Source organism: Phyllobates terribilis, unplaced genomic scaffold, assembly GCF_046119375.1.
Source record: "Phyllobates terribilis strain yellow unplaced genomic scaffold, ASM4611937v1 Scaffold_11__3_contigs__length_659146591, whole genome shotgun sequence".
NCBI lineage: Eukaryota > Metazoa > Chordata > Amphibia > Anura > Dendrobatidae > Phyllobates > Phyllobates terribilis.
Window position 1 is genome coordinate 371,614,403 of NW_027362771.1, and position 26,852 is coordinate 371,641,254.

At 44.8% G+C, this 26,852-nt stretch overlaps 1 protein-coding gene across 3 annotated transcripts in view; it reads right to left on the minus strand.

The window, feature by feature from the left end:
• Positions 1-26,852, minus strand: part of ENTREP2 (endosomal transmembrane epsin interactor 2) — a 1,396,283-nt gene that overhangs the window by 551,971 nt on the left and 817,460 nt on the right. For all 3 annotated transcript variants that reach the window (XM_073652930.1, XM_073652929.1, XM_073652931.1), the window contains exon 4: positions 12,283-12,414. In XM_073652930.1, coding sequence (XP_073509031.1) covers positions 12,283-12,414 — 132 coding nt within the window. The remainder of the gene's footprint in view (positions 1-12,282; positions 12,415-26,852) is intronic.

The following is a 26,852-nucleotide window of genomic DNA, read 5'->3' on the forward strand; positions in this document are numbered from 1 at the left end:
GGGTTCTAACAGTACCCCCTCTTTTGAGAGGATCCTCCGGATCCTCCAGGCCCAGGCCTATCTGGAAACCTCTTGTGGAAAGCTCTAACAAGCCTAGGAGCAGAGACATCATCCGCCCTTACCCAGGAGTTATCTTCGGTACCGAAACCCTTCCAGGAGACGAGATACTGTACTCTCCCTCTATGCCATCTAGAATTCAAGATACGTGAAATTTCATATTCGCCGTCTTTCACCACAGGAGGAACTGAGACAAAGGCATCCCTATCAGATACATCAGCCTTTTTCAACAAGGAAACATGAAACACAGGATTAATCTTTCAGGAAGTAGGAGCATCCAACCTAACCGCAGACGGGTTATCAACCTGAAGCACTTTAAATGGACCCACAAACTTAGGACCCAGTTTTTTAGAGGGAAACCTCAACTGCAGGTTCCTTGAGGACAACCAAACCATGTTACCCACAGTAAACAAAACCTCCTTTCGTTTCCTGTCAAAATACTTCTTGGACTTCTTGTTATCCTCTTGAAGGTTGCAATGTACATTAGTCCAAACTCTCTCCAAATCACTGGAAAAATTCTCCTCCTCCAGCACCGCCGATCCCAATTTGAAGAACAAACCAAAAGACGGATGTCTCCCAGTACAACGAACAAAAGGAGAACACCAAGCTGAGGAGGATGTATGATTGTTAAGAGCAAATTCTGCAAGAGGCAGAAGCTCAGACCACACCTCTTCATTGTCCGCCACAAAACATCGCAAAAACTGTTCTACATCCTGGTTCTTTTGTTTCAGTCTGTCCGTTAGACTCAGGATGATACCCAGATGAAAATGACAAATGGACTCCCAACCTGTCACAAAAAGCACGCCAAAAGCGAGCCACAAACTGAGGTCCTCTATCAGAAACAATATTCGTGGGAACGCCATGAAGGTTGACAATCTCCTTAACTAACACCTTAGCAAGTGTCTTGGCGCAGGGCAACTTAATGAATGGAACCAAATGACACATCTTACTAAAACGGTCCACGACCACCCAGATGACAGTAAAACCCTCGGACACAGGCAGATCAGTAATAAAATCCATTGTGAGATGCGTCCAAGGTGCACTAGGAACCTCCGGAGGGCAAAGCAACCCCGCAGCAGGAGTATGTGAAGCCTTTGTCCTAGCACAAACAGTACATTGACGCACACACTTGATGACTTCTTTCTGCCATCCAGGCCACCAAAAACTGTGAGTGATAAGTCTCTTAGTCTCAGAAATTCCTGGATGACCTGCCAACAGAGACTCATGACACTCCACAAACAAGTCTCTCCTAAAGGTTCTAGGCATAAACAACCTCCCATGGGGAGTGTTAGATGGAGCATCATCTTGAGCTTTTAGAATCCCATTCTCTAAAACAGAGTCCAATGCCGCCACCACAACTACTTTCTGTAAAATGTTCTCCTCCTCCTCGGCACCGACCGCAGGAGAGAAGCTGCGAGATAAAGCATCGGCTTTAACATTCTTAGTACCTGGGATATAGGTAACAGAAAAATGAAACCGAGAAAAAAAAAGTGCCCACCTAGCTTGACGGGCATTCAAGCGCTTGGCAGCATCTAGATAGATCAAATTCTTATGATCTGTGAAAACCTGAATAGGAAATCTAGCACCCTCCAAAAAATGACGCCAATGTTCAAACGCGAGTTTAATAGCCAGCAACTCCCGATTTCCAACATCATAATTCAATTCAGTTTCCGAAATTTTTTTCAAAAAGAAGGCACAAGGATGTACTCCATCCCTGTTCTCCTGAGACAAAACTGCTCCGACCCCCACCGATGAAGCATCGACCTCGACCAAAAAAGGCTTGGTCTCATCAGGCTGCTTAAGGATAGGGGCTGAACTGAACCTCTCTTTGAGATACTTAAACGCTTCAATGGCCTCAGTAGTCCATTGGACCGTATTCGCACCTTCCTGGTGAGATCGGTTAGAGGCTTAACAATTACAGAAAAATTCTTAATGAATTTTCTGTAATAATTGGCAAAACCCAAAAATCTCTGTATAGATTTCAAACCAGTAGGCCTAGGTCATTCCTGCACAGCCTGAACCTTCACCAGGTCCATCTCAAAGCCCTCGCTGGAGACAATGTAGCCAAAAAAACTAATTTTCTGCACAGCAAACTCACATTTCTCCAGCTTAGCAAAGAGTGAATTATCACTCAATAACTGCAAAACTTCACATACACTCTGCCAAAGGGACTCCAGATCTGGCGAATAAATCAAAATGTCATCCAAATACACAACCACATTCTTACCAATCAAAGGTCTCAAGATGTCATTAATAAGGTTCTGAAAAAATGCAGGTGCATTGGTAAGACCGAAAGACATCAGCAGATTCTCAAAATGATCTACCGGAGTGTTAAAAGGAGTTTTCCACTCATCACCCTCCTTCACTCGTAACAAATTGTATGCCCCCCGGAGATCAATCTTAGAGAACCACTTGGCCCCCACTAACTGGTTAAACAAGTCAGGAATTAATGGCAATGGGTAGGAATTGCGTATGGTAATCTTATTAATTTCACGAAAATCCAGACACGGACGCAAAGCCCCGTCCTTTTTTTTAACAAAGAAAAATCCAACTGCCACAGGCGACTTAGAAGGTCTAATGTGACCAGCAGCTAGGCTTGTCTGTATGTACTCCTCCAAGGCCTTTCTCTCAGTGATAGTTAAATTAAACAAGCGACTCTTGGGAAGCGTAGCTCCCGGAATAAACTCAATGGCGCAATCATAATCTCTGTGAGGAGGTAAAACTTGCGACTCCTCCTTCGAAAAAGCCCTCCAAAAATCTTGAATAGGTACAGGTAATTCCCCTTTTCTCACAGCCGCAATGCGACCATTACAACATTTATCATAGCATTTCGGACTCCAAGACTTAATCATATTAGTAGACCAGTCCAGCAAAGGATTGTGCAGTTTAACCAAGGCAATCCTAGAACGACCGGAGAGGGAAAATTATCTAATACAACCAAGTCCAAAATTTCTTGGTGAAGACCATTGATAGTGAGGGGAAATGCAGCAACCTTGTGAGTAATACATTTCAAGGGAGTGGTATCAATTGCAATCACAGAAATAGGTGATGACAAAGGTTTGGATTTCAGTTTAAGTTTTTCCAAAAACACTTTATCAATCACATTAAGTGTTGAACCACAATCCACAAATACCTGAAATTCAATCAAATTTTCCTGAAAAGTAGTACTCCCTGAAAGAAATGCTCCTGCAGAGCGTAAACAAGCTATACGGGCGTACCTGATGTTTTTTTTTTCTTTACTTAGACAAAGCTCACAATACTTAATCAAATGGTCAGCTTTACCACAATAAAGACACAATCCCTCAGCGAACCTCCGGTCTCTTTACAGAGAGCGGGGCGACATCGCCCCAACTTCCGTTGGCTCTCCGCCGTCTGAGCACATTTTCTGGGGACTAGGACCTGGCACTACAGGAGTCTTTACCTCATTCTGCCTAAATCTCAGCCTCCTATCCACACAAACAGCTAATTGCATGGCATCCTGCAGAGTCTCAGGTGCAGGGAATGCAATTAGCAAATCCTTAACCCTTTCACTCAGACCAGCAAGAAATAGACATTTCAGAGCAGGATCATTCCATCTGACTTCAGAAGCCGACCTTCTAAAGTGTGTGCAATAAATCTCAGCATCATCTGACCCCTGATTCAAACGCCTGAGTTCTGCCTCAGCAGATGAGATTCGATCAGGATCGTCATATAACAGACCCATAGCAGAAAAAAACTCTTCTGCTGACCTCAAACATAGATCATTAGGTTGAAGAGAAAAGGCCCACCCTTGTGGTTCATTGTGCAAAAGTGACATAATAAAACCAATGCGCTGTGATTAATTCCCAGAGGACCTTGGTCTCAAATGAAAATATAACAAACAAGCATTTTTAAAGGAAAAAAAATGTTGCTGTTTACCATAAAATACATCCGGCAGTCCTACCTTGGGTTCCACAAAATGTGCTCCAGAACAGCTACTCAAGTGTTGCTGGAGCTCGGCCACCGCCAGAGTCAACCCCTGCAAGCGTTGAGCCAAATCCTGGACAGAAGTCATACTGATCCCCGTATTAATATTTCCTTAATTTTTTTTGGACTTACTGTTATGATCTGCAACAAGAACTGAGGAAAGAAGGGGAAAGCTTTCCCTACAGTAAGACTAAGCTGAATCCCAACGATGTAGCGGGCTGCCTGTTCCTAGCGAACAGACCCGCCTTAGTCCTAGGCTAGTCTGACCGAAGACCTATAGAATAAAGGGAAGGGGTCCCTAAAAGAACTAAGGACTGGAACAAAAAGGGACACCTCCCGAACAGAGAAAGTTGTTGCAGAAAACAAAAGATAAACTGACAAAAAGGTACTAGAGGTCCCAAAGGACCAAGCGAACTGAGAGATAGGCACCGAAGCACCTGGCTAGCAAAACAGTCAAAACAACACTGAAGTCCAGCACAGCCAAAACGGCGGAGCTGGAATATAAAGGCAGATGGTCATGTGACCGCAAAACACAAGATGGAAAAAACAAACAGGAGGGTGTGTTTTTTTTTTCTATTGCTCTATTGATGCATATATCAAAGACTTACCTTTGATATATGCTCCTACTCCTCTCTCCTTCCCCTTACTGTCGGGATTCCTCAAGGATCAGTCCTAGGCCCCCTTCTTTTCTCCTTATGCACCGCTCCTATTGGACAAGCAATCAGCATATTCGGTTTTCAGTACCATCTCTATGCTGATTACACCCAATTATACACCTCTGCTCGGAACATCACCCCTGCATTACTACAAAAGACCAGTGATTGTCTTTCTGCTGTGTCTAACATTATGTCCTCCCTCTGCCCAAAACTGAATCTGTCAAAAACTGAACTACTCGTATTTCCTCCCTCCACTAACCTACCTGTGCCCGATACTGCCTTTTCCGTTTGTGGCTCAACCATTACTCCCCAGCAACAAGCACGCTGTCTTGGGGTCATTTTTGATTCAGATCTTTCCTTCACTCCTCACATTAAATCACTCGCTCGTTCATGTCATCTACACCTCAAAAACTTCTCAAGAATCAGGACATTTCTCACCTTTGACTCGGCAAAAACTCTTACTGTAGCTCTTATTCATTCTCGTCTCGACTATTGCAACTCTCTACTAATCGGTCTCCCTCTTACTAAACTCTCCCCTCTCCAATCCGTCCTTAACGCAGCAGCAAGGATCATATTCCTCGCCAACCGCTACACCGATGCCTCTTCCCTGTGCCAGTCATTGCATTGGCTACCCATCCAATATAGAGTTCAATTTAAACTTATCACGCTTACCCACAAATCGCTCCATGCTTCAGTACCCCCCTATATCTCTTCCCTTGTCTCAGTCTACCACCCTACATGTGCCCTCCGTTCTGCCAATGACTTAAAACTAAAATCCACCATAATCCGAACTTCTCACTCCCATCTCCAAGATTTCTCGAGTGCTGCGCCAATTCTTTGGAATGCACTACCCAGGACAATTCGATTAATTCCCAATACCCACTGTTTCAAGCGGACCCTAAAAACCCATTTCTTTAGACTGACGTATCGCCTAAACACACTATCTGTCCGTCCCAGTTTTCCCCCATATTAAAATCTTCTTCAATTTCTGGTTCATACCATCCATGCACTTAATAGCCTCGGTCAGGACTGTACACATACTGGCTGGTGACCAGTCCATGTATTATTATTTATCCTATTTAGTATATCAAGGCTGCATTATACAATATATGTACACTTTACCTTTTGTGTCTCCCCCATTTCCTCATAGACTGTAAGCTTGCGAGCAGGGCCCTCACTCCTTTTGATTTGAGATATGCTTATTCTGTATTGTCTGTATAAGTCCCCCCTAAAATTGTAAAGTGCTGCGGAATATGTTGGCGCTATAAAAATAAAAAATTATTATTATTATATTATCTTCTGCCATATGTATCAATAGAATTGCATTTACAATACCACAAAACTGATCTGTCTGCAGTAAGAAACCAATGTAACTCTGCAATGCCATTGTGGAAAAGTGCAGCAGAGTTGAGCTTAATCTCTATCCAGCTAAGGATGTAAAACCACACAGGCATCTATATTATTGTAAATGGCAGAAGATAAAATCAAACCGGCGCACACATGAGAAGATGAAGAGGTCTGCAGAACTGAGGAGAAGCAAGTGCTGCTGGGAAACGTAGTTTTAGCACATGAGTATAGAACTACCCATTCAGCTATGTGAACTGGAAGGCACCCAGGTGCAGGTAGAGATACAAAAAAACACAGAGGTAGAAGAATGAAACTTTGTTGAGCTTAGTCTGTGTATTAACAATAAGTATGCATTTCCTCTTTGTGAAAAATGATGTGATTCTGGGAATAACTCTTTAAAATAGTATTCCCAAGGCAAACATGTATGGCATATAGATGGCCACCTCATTAAGTTAGATACTCAGTTGTTATTAGAAATGTAAATTTCAGAGATGTGGCCTTCTTCTATCACACATTTTGGCATATTATGTGCCATAGATTTTTATAATGGAAATAATATTTTAAAGGATTTCCCATATAATGAATAGCCTATGCTGTGCTTTACTGATACTCACCCTTATGGCTAATTGATCTCAAATAATTAAAAGGCTATAGTATGGTATTAAAATGTCCTATTTTTTCAAAAGTTATGCATCTAATAGTTGCGTTGCCAGACTTTTCAGTTTACAGAAAATAAATCAGTTGATTAACATATAAAAAGAAACATCTCCTGCCATATTTTTTGCTAGAAGTTCTGTGGTACTAATAATCATGAATGGTAGAATCAATAAAGCACTGATCAAACTTAATCTTCTCAGTGCTTCTGGAGAGAGGTATTCAAGCCATGTTTATAGAAGTCACAGATACCAGTATTCTGGTCAAGCGTGTTCACGATATTAGATTCAACTCTCTCCTAAAGAAATGCCCTTGAGAAACTGAAGTGTATAAACAAGTGTTATTGTTCACATATGTGGTTGTCAGCAAAGTGAACAATAAAAACCAGTTAGCCAAACACCATTGCTATCAGTCTTGTGATAGATAACATTATTTTTTTTTTATAAGCAAAACACTGAAGCTATAAGATTCCTCAGGAATAAGAGCTGATCCTTGTATAGAAGCTAATCTTAACCTATACAATAAACAGACATTTAAAAATCAATAACATTTGCACACAAACAGCTACATACACACACACATGCACACCCACACACCCACACGCACACATGTGCACACACACGTTAGCTGTCCAGCAGCTATTCCTCTGTACCGTACTTGACCTGGTTCAGTGTGTCTGTGTTCTGTATAAGGAGAGATATGGAAGTCACTGCCAGACACCTTTGTCATGGCTTATCTTCCTTGTAAACAAAAGGTCTAGGAAATCTAACAGATTGGTCCTTCTTGGGACACCCCCATAGTTATGGTTGGCTGGTCCTCACAAAATATAGTTGATTGGCTGACGTTAATTCATATGGCTTCTTTTACAGTTTGCACAATTTCCTTTACTGGGAAGAAAATGTAAATATATTGTTTCAGAGCTGTCTCCAAGTAAATGTTAAGGACCTTTAGATGATCGTGCCACAGTCAGCACCCTATCGTTCATATTCTAAGCTACAGTATTTATGGCCATCTGAAGAGTGGGGACATATTATCTGTAGGTACAGAGTAACACAAAGAAGCTACACCTTGTAATGGCAAATTATTAAACAAAAGCAGAAATTATAGGAGACCATACTGAGCAGGAGAGGCATTACACATCAAAGCGAAAGCTATCAGAAAGCAGACATGAGCTCAGATTCATTAAAGCTTTTACACCAGAAAATTGGTGTAAAAAAGTTTTGAAAATGTGATAACATTTTTTACAACATCAGGCTGTGCAAAAATGTTGTGACTTTTGGTGGTTTCACACCATTTTCGTTCAGATCTGACAAAGTTGGGTGGAACGAGGGCATGATGGGGTGTGGCAATTCTCTCTCATAAAATTGACAACGAGTAGTGGCCTACAGTACGTCACAAATTATACTCCCTTCCCTGACAGAAGCTTTGTGGCAAGGTGCACGTAGAGGTGCAAGCCACTTCGCGCCTCTCCTGATTCATTAAGAGGTATGCACCCCATAATGCATCAGGTGTCTCGCTCTCCACCCCACTCCCTCATACAGACCAGTATGAAAACTACCAGTTGTGATGAATCAGAGCCATTATGTCTATTTTTGTTCATGATTAGGGAAGGGCGAACACGAACGGTAAAGTTTGGGGTCCATACCGAACACCTAGTGCTTTTGATTGGCTGCAGAGCAGCCAAACAACAAGCTTTGCCTGTGTGGTCACTTCCGACTCAATCACAGCCATGACAAGTATTGGCATGGCTGTGTTTGGCCGGGACACTCTGTGTAAAAAAGCAAAAAATTATGTATGTTCCTTTCTATTTGTGCTAACCAGCGCAAGTAAAGCTGACAGCTGGGGGCTGCAGCCCCCCAGCTGTCAGCTTTATATTGGATGGTCATCAAAAATAGAGGGGTCCCACACCATTTTTAAAATTATTTCAATAAATTATTTTAAAAAACGGCATGGGGTGCCCCCCATTTCTGACATGAATATTGGCCCCAGCCTAAAAATAGCAACTCGCAGCCGCCCCAGTAAAAGGCGCATCTATTAGATGTGCCAATTCTGGTGTTTTGCCTGGCCCTTCCCACTTGCCCTGGTGCGGTGGCAAGTAGGGTAATATTTGAGTGGTTGATGTCAGCTTTTTAATGTCAACTGACATCAAGCCCAGGGGTTAGTAATGGAGAGGTATCTATAAGACACCCCATTTCTAACCCCATAATGAAAATTAAATAAAGACACACACAGAAAATAGTAATATAATTGAAATAAACACACAGAAAAACTCCTTTATTTGAAATAAGCACTCCCTGCCATTTTTTACCCATTTATTAATGTAAAATTAAAAATAATAAAACACCATATTCCTCACCTGTCCAACGACAATCCATTTGTCCCAAAAAGAGGCCATCTCTGCTTCATCTAGATCCTGCCACCACTCAGCCATGCAATCCAGAAGATTGCAAGATTGCAAATTTTGCATAACTCTTACACAATAGATTTAGGACAAATCAAACACCTTAATGAATAGAGCCCTATTGGCTTGTTCATTTCTTTGTTTACATGCTAAAAAACTATCTCTATGTAATTTGCCAGTCAGTATTTTACAAAAAAAATGTATTGACAGTCACACTAGAACAGACACCAATGGTGAGGATTTTGTTATTTCAGAAGAAAGTGCAACATTTCAATTCAGAAATTATACAACCCACTCTATGCATTTTTCTATTTATTAGTCCCAATTCTTGAGCAGAATATATTATCTGTCACCTTAAAGATAAGATTAGCTACCATTACACATCCATAAATAATACAGATATGATACAGCTGTTAAAAAGCAGTCCACATGGTTTGTTTTATTCAATAAACAGCTCCAAGAGTTATATGCATTGAGTCCATGTTGATGTCAGTGACGTGATTTACACTCTGTATCTCTGGCAAGACGAAGTACATGGCAAAGTTGGCAACTACATGGAAACTTTGAATTATTGGCTTACATTTTTATTGTTTGCATTTATTTCCTTTCTAACCTATTATTATATTAACTGTAATGGCATACTGTCCCAGGGCAGTAAAATATAACTATAACACACACTAGAACTTTTTTTCTGGTCATTTTTGTATAACAGGTATAAGGTAATAGTAGACACAAATTGATAAAGTATTCACCCACTTATGACAAGAATAAAATGTGAGAAAAGCACAATCACAATTTTACTCATTTTTGAGCATGGTTAGCTTTTTTCGACATTCTGGATCAGATACATGAAGACTGGCAGTGTAACGTCAGTCTTAATGAAGTGGGGTAAAGGAGTAAGATGCGCTTAATTTATGCCACTTAATTAGTTACATCTTACAAGTGCAATGCGCAGTGCCAGAGACTGGAGCCATTCCTGACAAAATTGATGGCATTAAAGTGGAGTCAATTTTAATGAATTAGATGGGCTTAACCACTCCCCATCCCACCCAAACCCTGCCCATTTTAACAAAGCTGGCCAGTAATAGCATGAAAGTGCCAAAAGTGGTAATATTTTTGTGATACTTCTCGTTGCGCAAAAATCTTATAACTTTTTATGGTGTTTTACATTTACTATGTTAATGAATTTTGGCCCATAATATTTCCAATGTATAAAAATGTTAGAGCTTACAAAAACTCAAACCTCTCGTTACGACCAACCCTCCAAAAAATGATCATGCATGGAAAGGAACAAAACAAAGGTTGGATGGAAGGAACAATAAGACAGTTTTGACATGTTCAAAGGCCCTATTATCTCTGTATGCAAATATTGTGATAGGAGTTTAGACAGGGCCGGCGTCAGCACCCGGTGCACCCTGGCAGGTGCCGGGGCCCTGAGCAGGCGGGGGGCCCACTCGCGGTCGGGCAATCCCTGGGCTATGGGCGGAGGAGAGCGATGTCAGCTCCCGCCCTTCTCCATCGCTTGCTCAGGGCCCCAGCAACTGGATACTTACCTCTCGCCGTGCCTCTGCAGATCCACTGTCTTCCTGCTGTGCGCTCCCTGTGACGTCTCAGGTCAGAGGGTGCGGTGACATCTTTCCACCGCGCCCTCCCCTGAGCCGTCACAGGCAGCGCAGAGCGGGAAGATGCCGGCGACGCTGGAGTCCGGACCTGAGTAGCGGCAGCAGGTGAGGAGGAGTGAGGTGAGTGGCATGGGGCATTATATGGGGGGCTGACATCCTGCATGGGGCATTATATGGGGGGTGACATCCTGCATGGGGCATTATATGGGGGGTGACATTCTGCATGGAGCATTATAAAGAGGGGGGGTGACATCCTGAATGGGGCATTTTAAAGAGAGGGGGGTGATATCCTGCATGGGGCATTATAAAGAGAGGGGATGACATCCTGCATGGGGCATTATATGGGGGGGAAAGGCTCATCCTGCATGGGGCATTATATGGTGGGAGAAAGGGACATCCTGCATGTGGCATTATATATGGGGGAAAGGGACATCCTGCATGGGGCATTATATGGGGGGAAAGGGACATCCTGAATAGGGCATTATATGGGGAGTAGAAGTAACATCCTGCATGGGGCATTATATGAGGGGTGACATCCTGCATGGGGCATTATATGGGGGGAAGGGACATCCTGCATGGGGCACTATATGGGGGGAAAGGGACATCCTACATAGGCCATTATATGGGGTGGAAAAGTGACATCCTGCATAGGGCATTATATGGGGGGTGACATCCTGCATGGGGCATTATATGGGGAGTGACAACCTGCATGGGGCATTATAAGCGGGTAACAGCCTGCATGGGGCATTATAAGGGGGGAGCAGCCTGCATAGGGCATTATGTGGGGGGAACAGCCTGCATGGAGCATTATATGAGGGCCAGTATCTTGTATGGAGTGCTATAAGGAGACCAGTATCCTGTATGGAGCATTATATGGGGACCAGTATCCTGTACGGAGCGTTTTATGGGGGCCACTATTCTGTAGGAAGCGTTATATGGGGGCCAGTATTCTGTATGGAGCGTTATATGGGGGCCAGTATTCCGTATGGAGCATTATATGGGGGCCAGTATTCCGTATGGAGCATTTTATGGCGGCCAGTATACTGTGTGGAGAGATTCGCCGGTTTCTGAGATATTGTGGAATTTACAATAGATATCACTCATGTAATGTAATAAGTGAAATCTTTGCATTGTACTATATATTTATTTCTCTGCAGTATCTGTGCATCATGAATCGTGATGTGTGTTAAAGGGGCCCACTGAGACTCTTTCGCCAGGGGCCCAGAAAAACCTGGAGCCGGCCCTGAGTGTAGACTTCAGAACAAGTGCATGGACAGATATTAATGTGTCACAGTATCATAAATTCAGCAGAAGGAAACTGACCAGAACTGTTACTCAAGGAGGAGTATTGCCTCCCTGGGACCAAGAAGTAAGGAGACTGCAGAGCCTTGAGTTGGTCAAGACCCAATTTAAGTCTTGACCAACTCAATGGAAAATACGTGAAAAATGAAGACTCCAGCAGAAAGAACATCATCTCTAAGTCACTATCTGTAACTGTACTATGATCACTTATATGTTCTGCAGGACTGAGCTGAACCTGTAGCTACGCCTCTGCAGCTGAGGTGTGGTATCGACATGTCAAGGACTGAGATTTTCTTACCTTAAGTGTCAATCGCACTGCACTGCACTCCTGCAAAGGATTGAGTTTCAGGGTTTCTCCAGGGTTGCTGCAACCAGACGTCTGATGTTGCATTTCACAACAAACACAGACTCCATCGCTGTTAATATTTATCTAAGAGAGAAGATAGAGATTTTATATACCTTTGTTTATGCAAGTAAAATTACAAGATTTCATTGAACAGTCCAAATTAACCAAAATGACCATATAGTTGTTATTGTGCATTGTTTTTTAGATATGACAAAAATATTCTTAAATTTCTTACCATCGAAAATGTTACAGTCATGTTATTTGAAAATGATATTAATGAAATAGAGATGTTTAATTTTTATTGTCACCAGCATTATGGCTTCCACTCATAACAGAGCCATGACACCTACAGTATGATGGATCTATTGTTGAACAGATTACAATCTTAACTTATTGCATTAGGGCACGTAAGTTGGGGGGTGGGCTGTTCCAATGTCAGCACCAGGCCCTGTACCCTGTGTCACATTTTCAACAGTATCTACATCCTGGATGCAAATACAGTTGAAAGCAATGATGGAACAGAGGGCCTTCAGCTACATGTTCCATCATTTTCCCTGTGTGTCTGAGCTCTGATGTTTCAGTGCTGTGGGAGTGATGGCATCAATACATTTTGCCAGCTGTGCAGAGCCTCAGAACACATACTGCAGAGACTACCGCAGCATGAGAGCAAGGAGAGGAGGGAAGTTCTACCTTTTTTTCAATCTTATTAATGAGTATGGGGCCATTATACTGTGTAAGGGGAAATGGGGCCATCATAAAGTTTGGAGGGGCTGTGGGGGGCCAACAACTGCATATGGAGATACTGTGAGAGTGATCAAACTATGTGAAAGGCTGTTTTAGGGCCATTATACCGTGTGGAAGGTTGTGTGGGGCCATAATAAAAGCGGTGTGGCTGCTATTTTTCTGAATGGAGGGCTGTGTGCACATTATACGATGTGGAGGGCTGAGTGGGGGTTTTATACAGTGTGGAGGCCATTATACTGTGTTGCGGGCTATGTGGGGACAAGAACTCTATGTTGTGTGACTCCAGAGGCCATCATACTGTGTTTTGGTACTGTAAGGGCTGTCATACTGTTTTACGGTCATGGTGAGCATCATAACGTGTGTGGTGGAACTGTGGAGACATCACTAAATTGAGGGAATTGGGGGCTGCAGAAAGTTTAAGGGACTTGTAGGGATATCACTATGTTGGGTGCACTATGGGAGCATCATATTGTGTTGAGAGGTACTGTGACGTCTGCCTACTAGGCCAAATATTTTTTTATGAACATTTGGGGAGGGGCAATCAGGCTTTCTGCTATGGGGCCCGATGATTTCTATGTACATGCCTGGCTGATAGATCAAGTTGACTTAAAATGGGGAGTATCAGGTTATTGTATACTGATGTTTTTTTAAGGTAAAAAAGTGCCACGGTCTCTGCGTATGAGTGCCACATGCAGAAATACACACACTTGGCAATGGAGGCTGGAATGGAGTTTTATCCACAGAGTCCCATTTTTGTCTTAGATGCAAGGATAGCTGGAGATTAGTCTGAAGACCATGTGGTCAAAACAACAAAGAGGATTTCATCAGTGAACATCAAACCATTCCTATTTTTGGGATTATTGTATGATAAGCTATAATGGGGTTCCGTAGCTGGACACCTTTAGTCTTCATTCCATGTATGCTATCAGCTCAGTGTTACAACTGTCCCAGGAGCCATTTTTCAATGCGACAACACCAGGCCACATGACGCTCAGGCTACTGTAAACCACCTACGTGGCTTAAATGTGTTACCATAGCCTGCAGGGACTTGTCTCCCATTGAGCACATCTGGGATGTGATTGGTCAGCAATTGCAAAAGGAGCAGCCACCAGTGTATCCTGATGAGTTGCATGCCCAAGTGCATTCAGCATGTCAAAACAGTCACCAGACAAACAATGCATGTACAGGTGTTTCTCACAAAATTAGAATATCCTCAAAAATTTAATTTATTTCAGTTCTTCAATACAAAAAGTGAAACTCCTATATTTTATAGAGTCATTACAAGCAGAGTGATCTATTTCAAGTGTTTATTTCTGTTAATGTTGATGATTATGGCTTACAGCCAATGAAGACACAAAAGTCATTATCTCAGTAAATTAGAATACTTTATAACACCAGCTTGAAAAATGTTTTTAAAATCTGAAATGTTGGCCTACTGAAATGTATGTTCAGTAAATGCACTCAATACTTGGTCGGGGCTCCCTTTGCATCAATTGCTGCATCAATGCGGCGTGGCATGGACTCGATCAGCCTGTGGCACTGCTGAGGTGTTATGGAAGCCCAGGTTTTTTTGATAGCAGCCTTCAGCTCATCTGCATTGTTGGGTTTGGTGTCTCTCATCTTTCTCTTGACAATGGACAGGTCAGGCTAGTTTGCTAGCCAATCAAGCACTGTGAAACTGTTATTTTTAAACAATGTATTGGTACTTTTGGCAGTGTGGACAGGTGCCAATTCCTGCTGGAAAATGAAATTTCCATCTCCAAAAAGCTTGTTGGCAGAGGGAAGCATGAAGTGCTCTAAAATTTCCTGGTAGACGGCTGCGCTGACTTTGGTCTTGATAAAACACAGTGGACCTACACCAGCAGATGACATGGCTCCCCAATCCATCACTGATTGTGGAAACTTCACACTAGATCTCAAGCAGCTTGGATTGTGTGCCTCTCCACTTTTCCTCCAGACTCTAGGACCTTGATTTCGAAAAGAAATGCAAAATTTACTTTCATCTGAAAACAACACCTTGGACCACTGAGCAACAGTCCAGGTCTTTTTCTCCTTGGCCCTGGTAAGACGCTTCTGGCGTTGTCTATTGGTCATGAGTGGCTTGACACAAGGAATGTGACACTTGTAGCCCATGTCCTGCATACGTCTGTGTGTTGTGGCTCTTGAAGCAATGACTCCAGCAGCAGTCCACTCCTTGTGAATCTCTCCCAAATTTTTGAATGGTCTTTTCTTAAAAATCCTTTCATGGCTGCGATTATCCCGGTTGCTTGCGCACCTTTTTCTACCACACTTTTTCATTCCACTCAACTTTCCATTAATATGCTTGGATACAGCACTCTGTGAACAGCCAGCTTCTTTAGCAATGACCTGTGTGGCTTACCCTACTTGTGGAGTGTGTCAATGACTGCCTTCTGGACATCTGTCAAGTCAGCAGTCTTCCCCATGATTGTGGAGCCTACCGAAACAGACTAAGGGACCTTTTTTAAATGCTTAGGAAGCTTTTGCAGGTGTTTTTTGTTAATTATTCTAATTTACTGAGATAATGAATTTTGTGTTTTACATTGGCTGTAATCCATAATCATCAACATTAACAGAAATAAACACTTGAAATAGATCACTCTATTTGTAATGACGCTATATAATATATGAGTTTCACTTTTTGTATTGAAGAACTGAAATTAAATTTCTGATTATATTCTAATTTTGTGAGAAGCACCTGTATTTCTGCAGGTGGCATTTATTCATTCGTTCATTCATTCATTCGATGCATAAAAAAGCAAAATGTTTTGAAAAGCTTGTTTCCATTTTTACATCACATGTACTGGATCCTGTGATTTCCATAATTTCCAAATATATTAAATACATATATTAAATATATACAGTGAAGGAAATAATTATTTGATCCCTTGCTGTTTTTGTAAGTTTGCCCACTGATAAAGACATAAACAGTCTATAATTTTAAGGGTAGGTTAATTTTAACATTGAGAAATAGAATATCCAAAAAAAATCAAGAAAATCACATTGTATAAATTAAATAAATGTATTTGCATTTTGCAGTGAGAAATATGTATTTGATTCCTCTGGCAAATAACACTTAATACTTGGTGGCAAAACCCTTGTTGGCAAGCACAGCAGTCAGATGTTTTTTGTAGTTGATGAGGGTTGCGAGCATGTCAGGAGGAATTTTGATCCACTCCTCTTTGCAGATCATCTCTAAATCATTCAGATTTTGAGGCTGTCGCTTGGCAACTCGGAGCTTCAACTTCCTCCATAAGTTTTCTACGGGATTAAGGTCTGGAAACTGGCTAGGCCACTCCATGACCTTAATGTGCTTCTTTTTGAGCCACTCCTTTGTTGCCTTGGCTGTATGTTTTGGGTCATTGTCTTGCAGGAAGACCCAGCCACAACCCATTTTTAATGTCCTGGTGGGGGGAAGGAGGTTGTCACTCAGGATTTTATGGTACATGGCTCCATCCATTCTCCGATTGATGCGGTGATGTAGTCATGTGCCCTTAGCAGAGAAACACCCCTAAAACATAATGTTTCCACCTCCATGCTTGACAGTGGGGACGGTGTTCTTTAAACCTGACAGGGCACACCTGTGAAGTGAAAACCATTTCCGGTGACTACCTCTTGAAGCTCATAGAGAATGCCAAGAGTGTGCAAAGCAGTCATCAAAGCAAAAGGTGGCTACTTTGAAGAACCTAGAATATAAGACACATTTTCAGTTGTTTCACACTTATTTGTTAAGTATATAATTCCACATGTGTTAATTCATAGTTTTGATGCCTTTAGTGTGAATGTACAATTTTCAAAGTCATGAAAATACAGAAAAATCTTTAAATGAGAAGGTGTGTCCAAACTTTTGGTCTGTACTGTATATATATATATATATATATATATATATATATATTCACCTCAATGAATATATTATATTATATATATATATTTATATATATAACAAATGCTAGCCTATATAAGTCTTATAGTAGAAATATCTCCAAAAGCATTTTGCAGATTTCTACATTACAAAATGAAATCTATATCAAACAGGACCATGAAATAAATCTCTGCAAAAGTACCTTGGCTTGCAATATTGCATACAATCAGACAAGTCTGAATAATTCATTACAAGCTAAATATGTAATGCTGGGCCCTTGAACCCCTGGGAATGCTAAAAATAGTGGTAGGTGTTGAAATAAAATGCAGTAAAGGCTGTGGATTCACACCTTATAATCCATGTTCTTTCCTATGTTAAGGCACTTTAGCTACAGCAAACCGATGTAATAGTAAATGGTACATGAAAAATCAATATGGCCTACAGTAGGGGAAAAGCTTCCCAATTATTCTCTTAAAGGAGAAGTTTATGTTAAAAAAAACAAAACATTCTACTGAAACAATTTACTTATCCTCTTTCCATATATTAGAAAGATTTAGTAGATAGATGAAAGATAGATGTGGATCATCACTGTTTTTAATTTTTACTAAATGCATGTTCCATTAGCACATTATCAAATGGACATCTACTACTTTAGAGTGATTTTCCTTATTGTGGCCTCCTGATGAACCTACATCCTTAAAGGGGAACTGCATCAAGGTATTTTTAGCAATTCCAATTGATTCTTTAAAGGCATCACATGGACAGATAAGTTGGACAAAGCATGACACATGTTAGCTGATTTTGACTTTATGTTGAGGGGTTACATTACCCTCCAGGTAAGTATGTGGATCTTTTTTTATGGACACATGTTGGTTTAATATAGTCTGCATCTATAGCCTTTTAGATTTACTTTAAAGCGCACCTGTCAGCAGGATTGTGCACATACACTGTCAGGGGGCGACATTACACTGATTAATATGATACCTTGGTTGATGAAATCCATATTGTGATTCTTGTGTAATCTTTACTTTCAGTTTGGAGATAATGATATGCTCGTGCTTTGGGGCGGCCTGTAGGGGGCGCTCTATCTGGTGCTCTGCTTACATATTCATCTGTATGCTCTTATGACATCTCACTGATCGTTCACTGACCTGCACACTATTTTACATAATGCATCTAGTAGTGCAGGTATGAGGCAGGTCAATGGAGGCACAGTGAGGTGTCATAAGAGCATACAGATGAATATGTAAGCACAGCACCAGATAGAGCGCCCCCCACAGGCTGCCCCAGAGCATGAAAATATGATTATCTCCAAACTGAAAGTAAAGATTACACAAGTACCATAAGACGGATTTCATCAACCAAGGTATCATTTAATCAGTGTAATGGTGCCCACCTGACACTGTATGTAGTTTACTGAGCACAATCCTGCTGACCAGTGCACTTTAAGAATAATGTGGCCCTTTCTTTGCATTTGTGTTAGTTATCATTGGATTTAATCATAGTGCAAATGGTAGCTTAACTAGTGTTGTTTCACCTCTGTTTTTTACTTTGGTTATACCAGGGCTATCCAGGGATAGTCACCGATGAGCTGGGGTGCCATTTTGCGTTTTTTACTTAGGGTGACAACCTCCGCGGTTAGGTAGAGTATGAATATAGGGATAAATTAGGGATTTAACTACCTACATTTGTGTCCCTGACTTTTGAACCCCCTTTTCCTATGTTTAGGCCATTATCCTACATCAGTCTATACAGAGGGTTTTTCTGATGGTTTAACTCAGTTTTTGAAACAGCAGTTAATCTTTGTGTGTCAAATGCCACACCATTGTGATAATCTAGTTTTATACAGTATATATATGTTTGTTTGATATTAGTGTCGGTTCTCTGGAAGGAAATTTTGTTTTAAATATATGTAATAAAAATTGTATTTTTAGGGGATAAATTCGTTAGCTTGTTAAAACAATCCTCCTATGTCTAGGTCAGCTTTTTGTAAACAAGTCTAAATGCGTGTTCCACTACAAACAGTTTGCTTAAAATAAGGTTGTCTTACAAAGTTCGGGAAGTCAACCTCGTGGGAGACCCCCTGAGAGACAGTGGTTGTGTTTGTTCTTACTCTACCCCTAAACACCAGGTTTTGATACACCTTGCTAGGATAAGAATGACATCTTTGGCCCTTGGTTGTACCTGTGACGCTCGCAGCCCTGCCCTGGGAAGATGGGGTACTCGGAGCCGGGTCAGATGTTTAGGGGGATGCAGCCATGGCCTGGACCCGTTCCGTGCCCAGGGCCATCACATTAAAAATGATGTTAGGGCTTTCCGAGTTGAGTGGTAATTGTCGACTACGCCACCTGTGGTGTCTGGTGATGCGCCACCGGCGCCGCTACAGTCCACTGAGGCCCGGTGTCATGGCGGCTAGAGTTCTCGCTGCTCCCCACAGGCGGAGCGTGGCCTCAGGGCAGGCAAAGCAGGATGGAGGGGAGTAGTAGTGTGGGAGTACGGGTACCGCGTCGCGTGGTATGGCGCGTAATGAACAGTCCGGAGGCCATAGGGATGAATTTCCAAGGTTTTACTCACAGTTCTCTTAAGCAGCGCAAGGCTTCTCCCTGCTCCTCGCGGAGTCCTGCGGCCACCAGGGACTGGGGTCCGACTACTTCCGATGAAGTCCAGTGTTCGGTAGCGACCCTACACCAGAGTGTTCCTGCACTACAGACTTCACCCTTTCCCGTCTGTGCGTGTGTAGTAGATAGGCCAGGTCTCCCTCTGAGCTCCTCTCAGGTGTAGGGCTCGGGTGGCAATTCCTCTCCATCCGAGGCCTGGCAGGATCCTCAGGGCCTAACCGGGCTTTCCCTTCCTGGACATAGAGTGCGAGGTCGGGTGTCGGGGGCCGGTACCCCTCTTGCAGCCGGAATCCCTCTGAATAGATCAGGTAGGCAAGGACAGGTAGCGTATTCGCTCCGTCTGCATCCTCCCCGGGACCCATTTGCTAGGGAGCCCCACTCTAAAGCTCCGGGGCCTTCTTGATCCTGGTCCTTGGCTGGGTTGAGACATTCCTTGTCTGCAACCTACCTCTCGTCCCAAAGATCGGGGTACGAGGGCTGTGTCCCATACTGGTGCAGGCCCACACAGGATCTGCACTCCCAGAGGGAAGTCACATCACACACAGTTCATGACAGCACAGTGACAGCCGACAGACTAGCAAAGGCTAGACCAAAAAGAACCAGCAGAAAAGACCAACGAAGAACCAAGATCAAAGATGGCATACTATTAAATATGAAATTAGAAGTGTAACTAACTAACTGTTCCTCCACCCACACCCACTAACTGCTTCCTTCCACTTTGTGTTCCCCAGTCTCCCTGTAACCAGGGGAGCAGCACCTAGTGCATACTAGCTCCCTCTGGTGGAAATGTGGTGTTGGATGCAAAAGGTTAGGTAACTACCATCACACTGGCCTTACCTCAGAGGAGGAACTCCACACTCCATTAAAGAAGTGCAGCATTCCTGTGGCGGTCGAACCCTCAGGGGCGCCACATTCCCCCCTGGTAAAACACAGCACGTCCGCGGGCTGCAAAGGAAGCAACACCAAGGAAAATTCTTTTTATAACAACAAGTAAAACTATCTTCCCTGTATGGGAGGCACGTTTCTTGTAACGTTGCATAACGGTTATGAGAATACAAAAGTGCAAAAGTATAAAATTATAAAAGTACAAATATATAAAAATGCAAAAATTATAAATTAAGACAAGAGACTTTTTGATCAAGGCAGCGGACTGCTTAAAGGTGACGACGGTCAGTTCAGTAGCAGGAGGGACCTGCCCTAAACTCTCTACGTGGGCCCTGGGGTGACTGCAGGGCATGAAGATACGGAGCTGGACCCCCACACAAGCCACTCCAGATAGGTTTTGCTTCTGAGGTAGAAGAAAGGCACGGTTTTGTATAAAACCAATAGGAAGCACCTAAATAGATGCATAACTATTTACAATGCAGTCCGCCGCCTGCCATAGTCCGCAGGGACCAAAGTCTCTGTAAAGAGGAAAAAGAACACAAAAATAGCAGCAATTATCTAAACCTTAAACAACAACAGCAGCCGGGGGCTGCTTTAGACTTGGGGCTGTCGTGGAGGGAAAGGCTCATTCCTCCCGACAGAGGCTAGCCGGTCACCTGAGGCTGAGGGCGGGGTGGCGTCACTCCCAGACACTTTGCGGACGTTAAGGGCGTACCACCCCCGCTCCCCCTGGTGGCGAGTGAAAGTCACAGCATCGCCCGGGAAGAGGTTCCGGCCGGGGTGTCCCTTCTTAAGGCGTGGCTCGACGTCCCGCCGGCTGACGAACACATCGTCCTGGAACATGGGACAATGGATAAACCCCCAGCCCTCTCCATGGTGAAAGCGTACGATCTGGCCTTCATATCGGGGACTGGGACGGGTGGCCTCCTCCTGACGCGCCCGAGTCTTCGCAGCCTTGGTCCTGACCTCGAGGCGCTCGCAGCGTTGCTCCCGCCGACGTTGCTCCCGTGCTAGCTGGAAGATTTGGTCGCTGCACCATTGGCTCCTCCTTCGCGCTTCCGATCGGGTCTCCCGCGGGAAGCCCATTAGGTCGCCCCCCTGGTTTTCCCAGGCCTACTCCTCGGCCTCGGGCCAGGTCACCGCTGGTGCAGGTAGCGGGGTGAGGACGGGTTGCTGCAAGTCCTCGGATGATGTGGACCAGTCCGGGTTGGAGCCGGTAGCCTCCTCCGCAGCTCCAGGCACCTCCATTTCTGAGCTTTCGCGACAGCGCAGGTCAGCACCGATGGCTGCCGATTGCAGCTCAGGAGCTAGCGCTTGCTCCCAGGTGACCGCGTGGGGGACTATGTACTCCGCCATGAGGTCCAGGATAGTCTCCGTTGGCTCTGCTGCCGGGGCAGGGGTTGCAGACTCACCCGCCGCTAGGTCACTCTCCACTTCGACCTCCGAGTCTACTAGTCCTGGAACCTCCACTCCTCGGCGGCGGTCTCGGATACGTTGCAGCATCTCCGCTTTCCACGCTGCTGTCGCCACCTCCTGGGCCTCTTTCTGTCTCCTTGCAAGTCCCGGAGCTTCCATGTGGAGAAACTCAGTATCTCCCGGAGTCAATACGCTGCCGCCTTGCTCTCTGTCAGGTGAAGGGCCTGAACCGGGTTCAGTGGTTGCATGGTCTCGCTCCCCAGAGGCATCCATGTCTGCCTCTGTTGACTGCCAAGCTCCGACTGCAATGGCCGCACCTTGTTGCTTTGATTCTTCATCCTCCTCTTTCGGGGCGGTTCCTGGGCGGAATGCTGACAGGCCCGCCTTCGTTCAGCCCATCCAATTTGATGGGCATTACCCCGCGGACAGTCTCTGATGGAAGGGACAGTCCACATTTTTGGCGCCAAGCGGGAGCCCAGCCCACGATGGGAGGTGTATGAAGACAGTCTTTTCACAGCATTATGGCACCTGTTCTTCTTGGGCGGGTGCCATTTTAAGTGTAAAACAACAGTTCAAGGTGTTTGGCACACAGTACCCGATAGCAATGGGCACTCTTCTCCGTTGCTGTGGGCACGATATCCTGCCGACTACGCCAGTGATGTGACGCTCACAGCCCTGCCCTGGGAAGATGGGGTACTCGGAGCCGGGTCAGATGTTGAGGGGGATGCAGCCGTGGCCTGGACCCGTTCCGTGCCCAGGGCCATCACATTAAAAATTATGTTAGGGCTTTCCGGGTTGAGTGGTAATTGTCGACTACGCCACCTGTGGTGTCTGGTGATGCGCCACCAGCACCGCTACAGTCCGCTGAGGCCCGGTGTCATGGCGGCTAGAGTTCTCGCTGCTCCCCACAGGCGGAGCGTGGCCTCAGGGCAGGCAAAGCAGGATGGAGGGGAGTAGTAGTGTGGGAGTCTCCCTCTGAGCTCCTCTCAGGTGTAGGGCTTGGGTGGCAATTCCTCTCCATCCGAGGCCCGGCGGGATCCTCAGGGCCTAACCGGGCTTTCCCATCCTGGACATAGAGTGCGAGGTCGAGTGTCGGGGGCCGGTACCCCTCTTGCAGCCGGAATCCCTCTGAATAGATCAGGTAGGCGAGGACAGGTGGCGTACTCCGCTCCGTCTGCATCCTCCCCGGGACCCATTTGCTAGGGAGCCCCACTCTAAAGCTCCCGGGCCTTCTTGATCCTGGTCCTTGGCCGGGTTGAGGCATTCCTTGTCTGCAACCTACCTCTTGTCCCAAAGATCGGGGTACGAGGGCTGTGTCCCATACCAGTGCAGGCCCACACAGGATCTGCGCCGCTCCCGGAGGGAAGTCACATCACACACAGTTCATGACAGCACAGTGACAGCCGACAGACTAGCAAAGGCTAGACCAAAAGAACCTGCAGAAAAGACCAACGAAGAACCAAGATCAAAGATGGCATACTATTAAATATGAAATTAGAAGTGTAACTAACTAACTGTTCCTCCACCCACACCCACTAACTGCTTCCTTCCACTTTGTGTTCCCCAGTCTCCCTGTAACCAGGGGAGCAGCACCTAGTGCATACTAGCTCCCTCTGGTGGAAATGTGGTGTTGGATGCAAAAGGTTAGGTAACTACCATCACACTGGCCTTACCTCAGAGGAGGAACTCCACACTCCATTAAAGAAGTGCAGCATTCCTGTGGCAGTCGAACCCTCAGGGGCGCCACATACCCACCTCTTACCTTTTTATAGGCACTATCCACTACCCTATTTCCCACTGCCTTTCATGAAATTCCCTCTCACAATTTCAGTGGTGGCCCTAGCTAATGGAATTTACTGTCAGTGCAATAGGGGCAGCGGAAAAAGTTTGTACAGATTAATGTCTATTCCAGCAGTCGCCATAGTCTGATCCATTTGTTATACCATACAACGGACTACCTACCTTGAGTAGCGATGGACACAATACTGATACAACTTTATGTTAAGAATACAACTTTTTCACTTTCTTAATGTCTCTACTACCTACCAGTACAGTGGCAGAAGAATAATGGCAACCGTTAGGAAAATGGAGATCATGCTTTTTTGCTCACAATTTTGCATTGCTATATCTCAATCTGAGCATCACTATATCTGGTAATCCGCAATTAGTGTTTGCCTGAGTGCATTCATAGAGGGTGCATGAGGAGTGCCAGCATGTCTGCCTTTTATTTTTATACTTGCAAACATGCTTATCCGCTTTTTATTGATTGCTCCACATTATAGTGACATCAGAGCAGATTTTCCAGAAATTCCATGTGTGTCCATGCTTCTGTTATGCCTAGTGAGTTGAGATTTATACAGTACATGATAAAGGTCAGAAGCAGGAGTGATTGCTCTGTACTGGCATGCGTGATAGATCTTGATACTCATTCAATTAGAGGCAGCGCGGTGGCTCAGTGGATAGCACTGCAGCCTTGCAGCACTGGGGTCCTGGGTTCAAATCACACCAAGGACAACATCTGCAAAGAGTTTGTATGTTCTCCCTGTGTTTGCATGGGTTTCCTCCCAGTTATCTGGTTTCCTCCTACACTGAAAAGACATACTGGGGAATCTAGATTGTAAGCCCCAATGAGGACAGTGCTGATAATGTCTGTAAAGCACTGTGGAATTAATTGCACCATATAAGTGAGTAAAATAAAGTAAACAAATTAAATTGCCTGCAGAAGCATTGGGTCAGATTAATATGCAATTTGCTGATGTCAGGTACCTTTTAACTTTTTTTTCTTTCCAAGTCTGTAATGGGCTATCACTTTAATTGTCATCTGCACTACACCATCTGTAGCTTAGATGCACTGTTGTTTAGGTGCACAGGGAATACTTCCCCCATTAGGAAGCAGCCACTAGGCAGTGATATGTGTGGGACTTTCCAACAGCAATTATTTTTATCTGCTATCTTCCATCTGTAGAGATGAGCAGATCTTTTGAAATTCGAATCTGCCGGCTTCGCCTAATTTTTCTCCATCATACTGTATGGAGCACTTTTTGTGGCCATTATACTGTGTGGAGGTCTGTGTGGGGTTTGCAGTTGGAGAACCATACTGTGATGGGGGTCACCATTCTTTGTTGGGGAGATTGAGGGAGGGGTGTACAGTAGGGTCTCATAATGTCGCACAAGGTGTAGGAAAGACTAAGTGACACAAAGGGAGGGGGGAAGGGGGCCCAGACTCTAGGGAAAGGGGGGAAATGGAGACCTCCTAAGCTGAGTTGATATTTCCCTGACTCCACTAAACATCCCTATATTGGTTCCGCACCAATCGCCGCACAGGAATCTAGCCCTGTCTTTTCCTGGCATTTGGACCTGGCTAGGGAAGGGGGGTATGAGTGCTAGTCGATCCCCGCTAGCAACTAAAGACAACAAAGTGGAACAAACAAGGGAAAACAGCTTAGCTTTAGTCGACTTCAGAGAGATGCGCACATGACGCGCCCCTGGGCCTGTGCTGAGTAGCGTTGCGCACGCGGGAGCCTACCCGGAGCCGGATCTGATAGGGGTAGTAGTCTCGTGGCGGTGACCCGGTCCGTGCCCAGGGAGTCAAGCTGAGTGGCAGTATATTAGCAGTAGATGTAGGACGACTACGCCACCCGTTGAATGCAGCTATGGAGCTGCCGCTGCAGGGCAGACCGCTGAGGCCGGTGGAAGGATGGTGCAGCGTGGATGGTATAACCCCCAACGGGAGGGGTATGGCCTCAGGGCAGCCGACGTGGATGATGGGGGTAGTAGGAACCACTCAGAGACGATGCGGTGTAGTTCAGGGTCTTTACTGGTGACAAAGATAGACCCTCCCGGAGTACTGGCTAGCGGTCGGGGCCTGGTCAGTCCTTGAGCAGATGGGATCCCCCTTGGCCAGGCGGAGTTGTAGGCCTCCCCAACTAATTGTACTCTTCTGGCTTCCTTGCTAGAGGCGGGTAAAGGTAGCCCACGTCCCTGAGTGTACCGTGTGGTGCTCACGAGTATGGCCGGTGACTCGGGGCCTTCTAGTGGCTTCCGCTCCACGACGGCGGTGCTGGTCCCACGCGTGTGACCGTGCCTTCGGGTTTCTTGGCCAGAGGACCTGAAATCCCCTGCCGGGCGGTTTCTGCTGCTGGGTCTGGGTTAATCCCCACAGCCTCGGACTCCGGGTCCGGTGGTAACTCTTCAATCAGGGCGAGCTCTTCAGCTGCCAGCCCCTGATTCCTTTTAGCACTGCTCCCACTGAGCTCCTGATCTTTCTTTCCTATGCTGCTCCTCTTCTTCTCTCTACTCTTCTCTTCTTCTCTAACCCTGCCTCAGCCCCAGTTTTATATAGGGGAAGTTCTTCCCCTCCCAGGACTGGGCAGGAGGTGTGGCATGCATAGGATTCCTGACCAAGAGACCTCCCACCTGCTCTCAGACATAACATTGCTATTACTGTGGAGACCAGACCCCTGGGGTGCCACATTCCCCCCTAGTGAAAGTTAGTACTCCGGGACTAAACATACTTTTGTAAACATAACAAGGTGCAAACAATAACATTCTAATAGAGACAACACCTAAGGTGGTCACGGCGTGTCCGCAACCGGGTGTAACTTTTGAGGAAAACAAGGGTGTCCATTTCACCAACACAGGGAGACGTAACCAGGTAGGGGTCTGTCCTGCCCCGAGTCCTTAACAGTCTTTCAGTCCGTCCTGGGTTACGCTCCAACTATATGCAGAAAGGATTCCCGGTAAATCCACCAAAGACTCCTATAAATAACTAGAAACACATAATTATACACAAGCAACAATAAACAGGTAAACATTAATAAAATAGCTTGAACATTTAGATCCTCCACCGTATGGGCAGCTGGCCTCTAGTGACCCTAGTGGACCTACGGAGCTGGTTGATTGGTCCTGAGCTACAGGGTATAGGAGCTGTCAAGGGTAAACTGGGCAGCCGTCTACGGACTCTTTGGCTCACTAGGGGT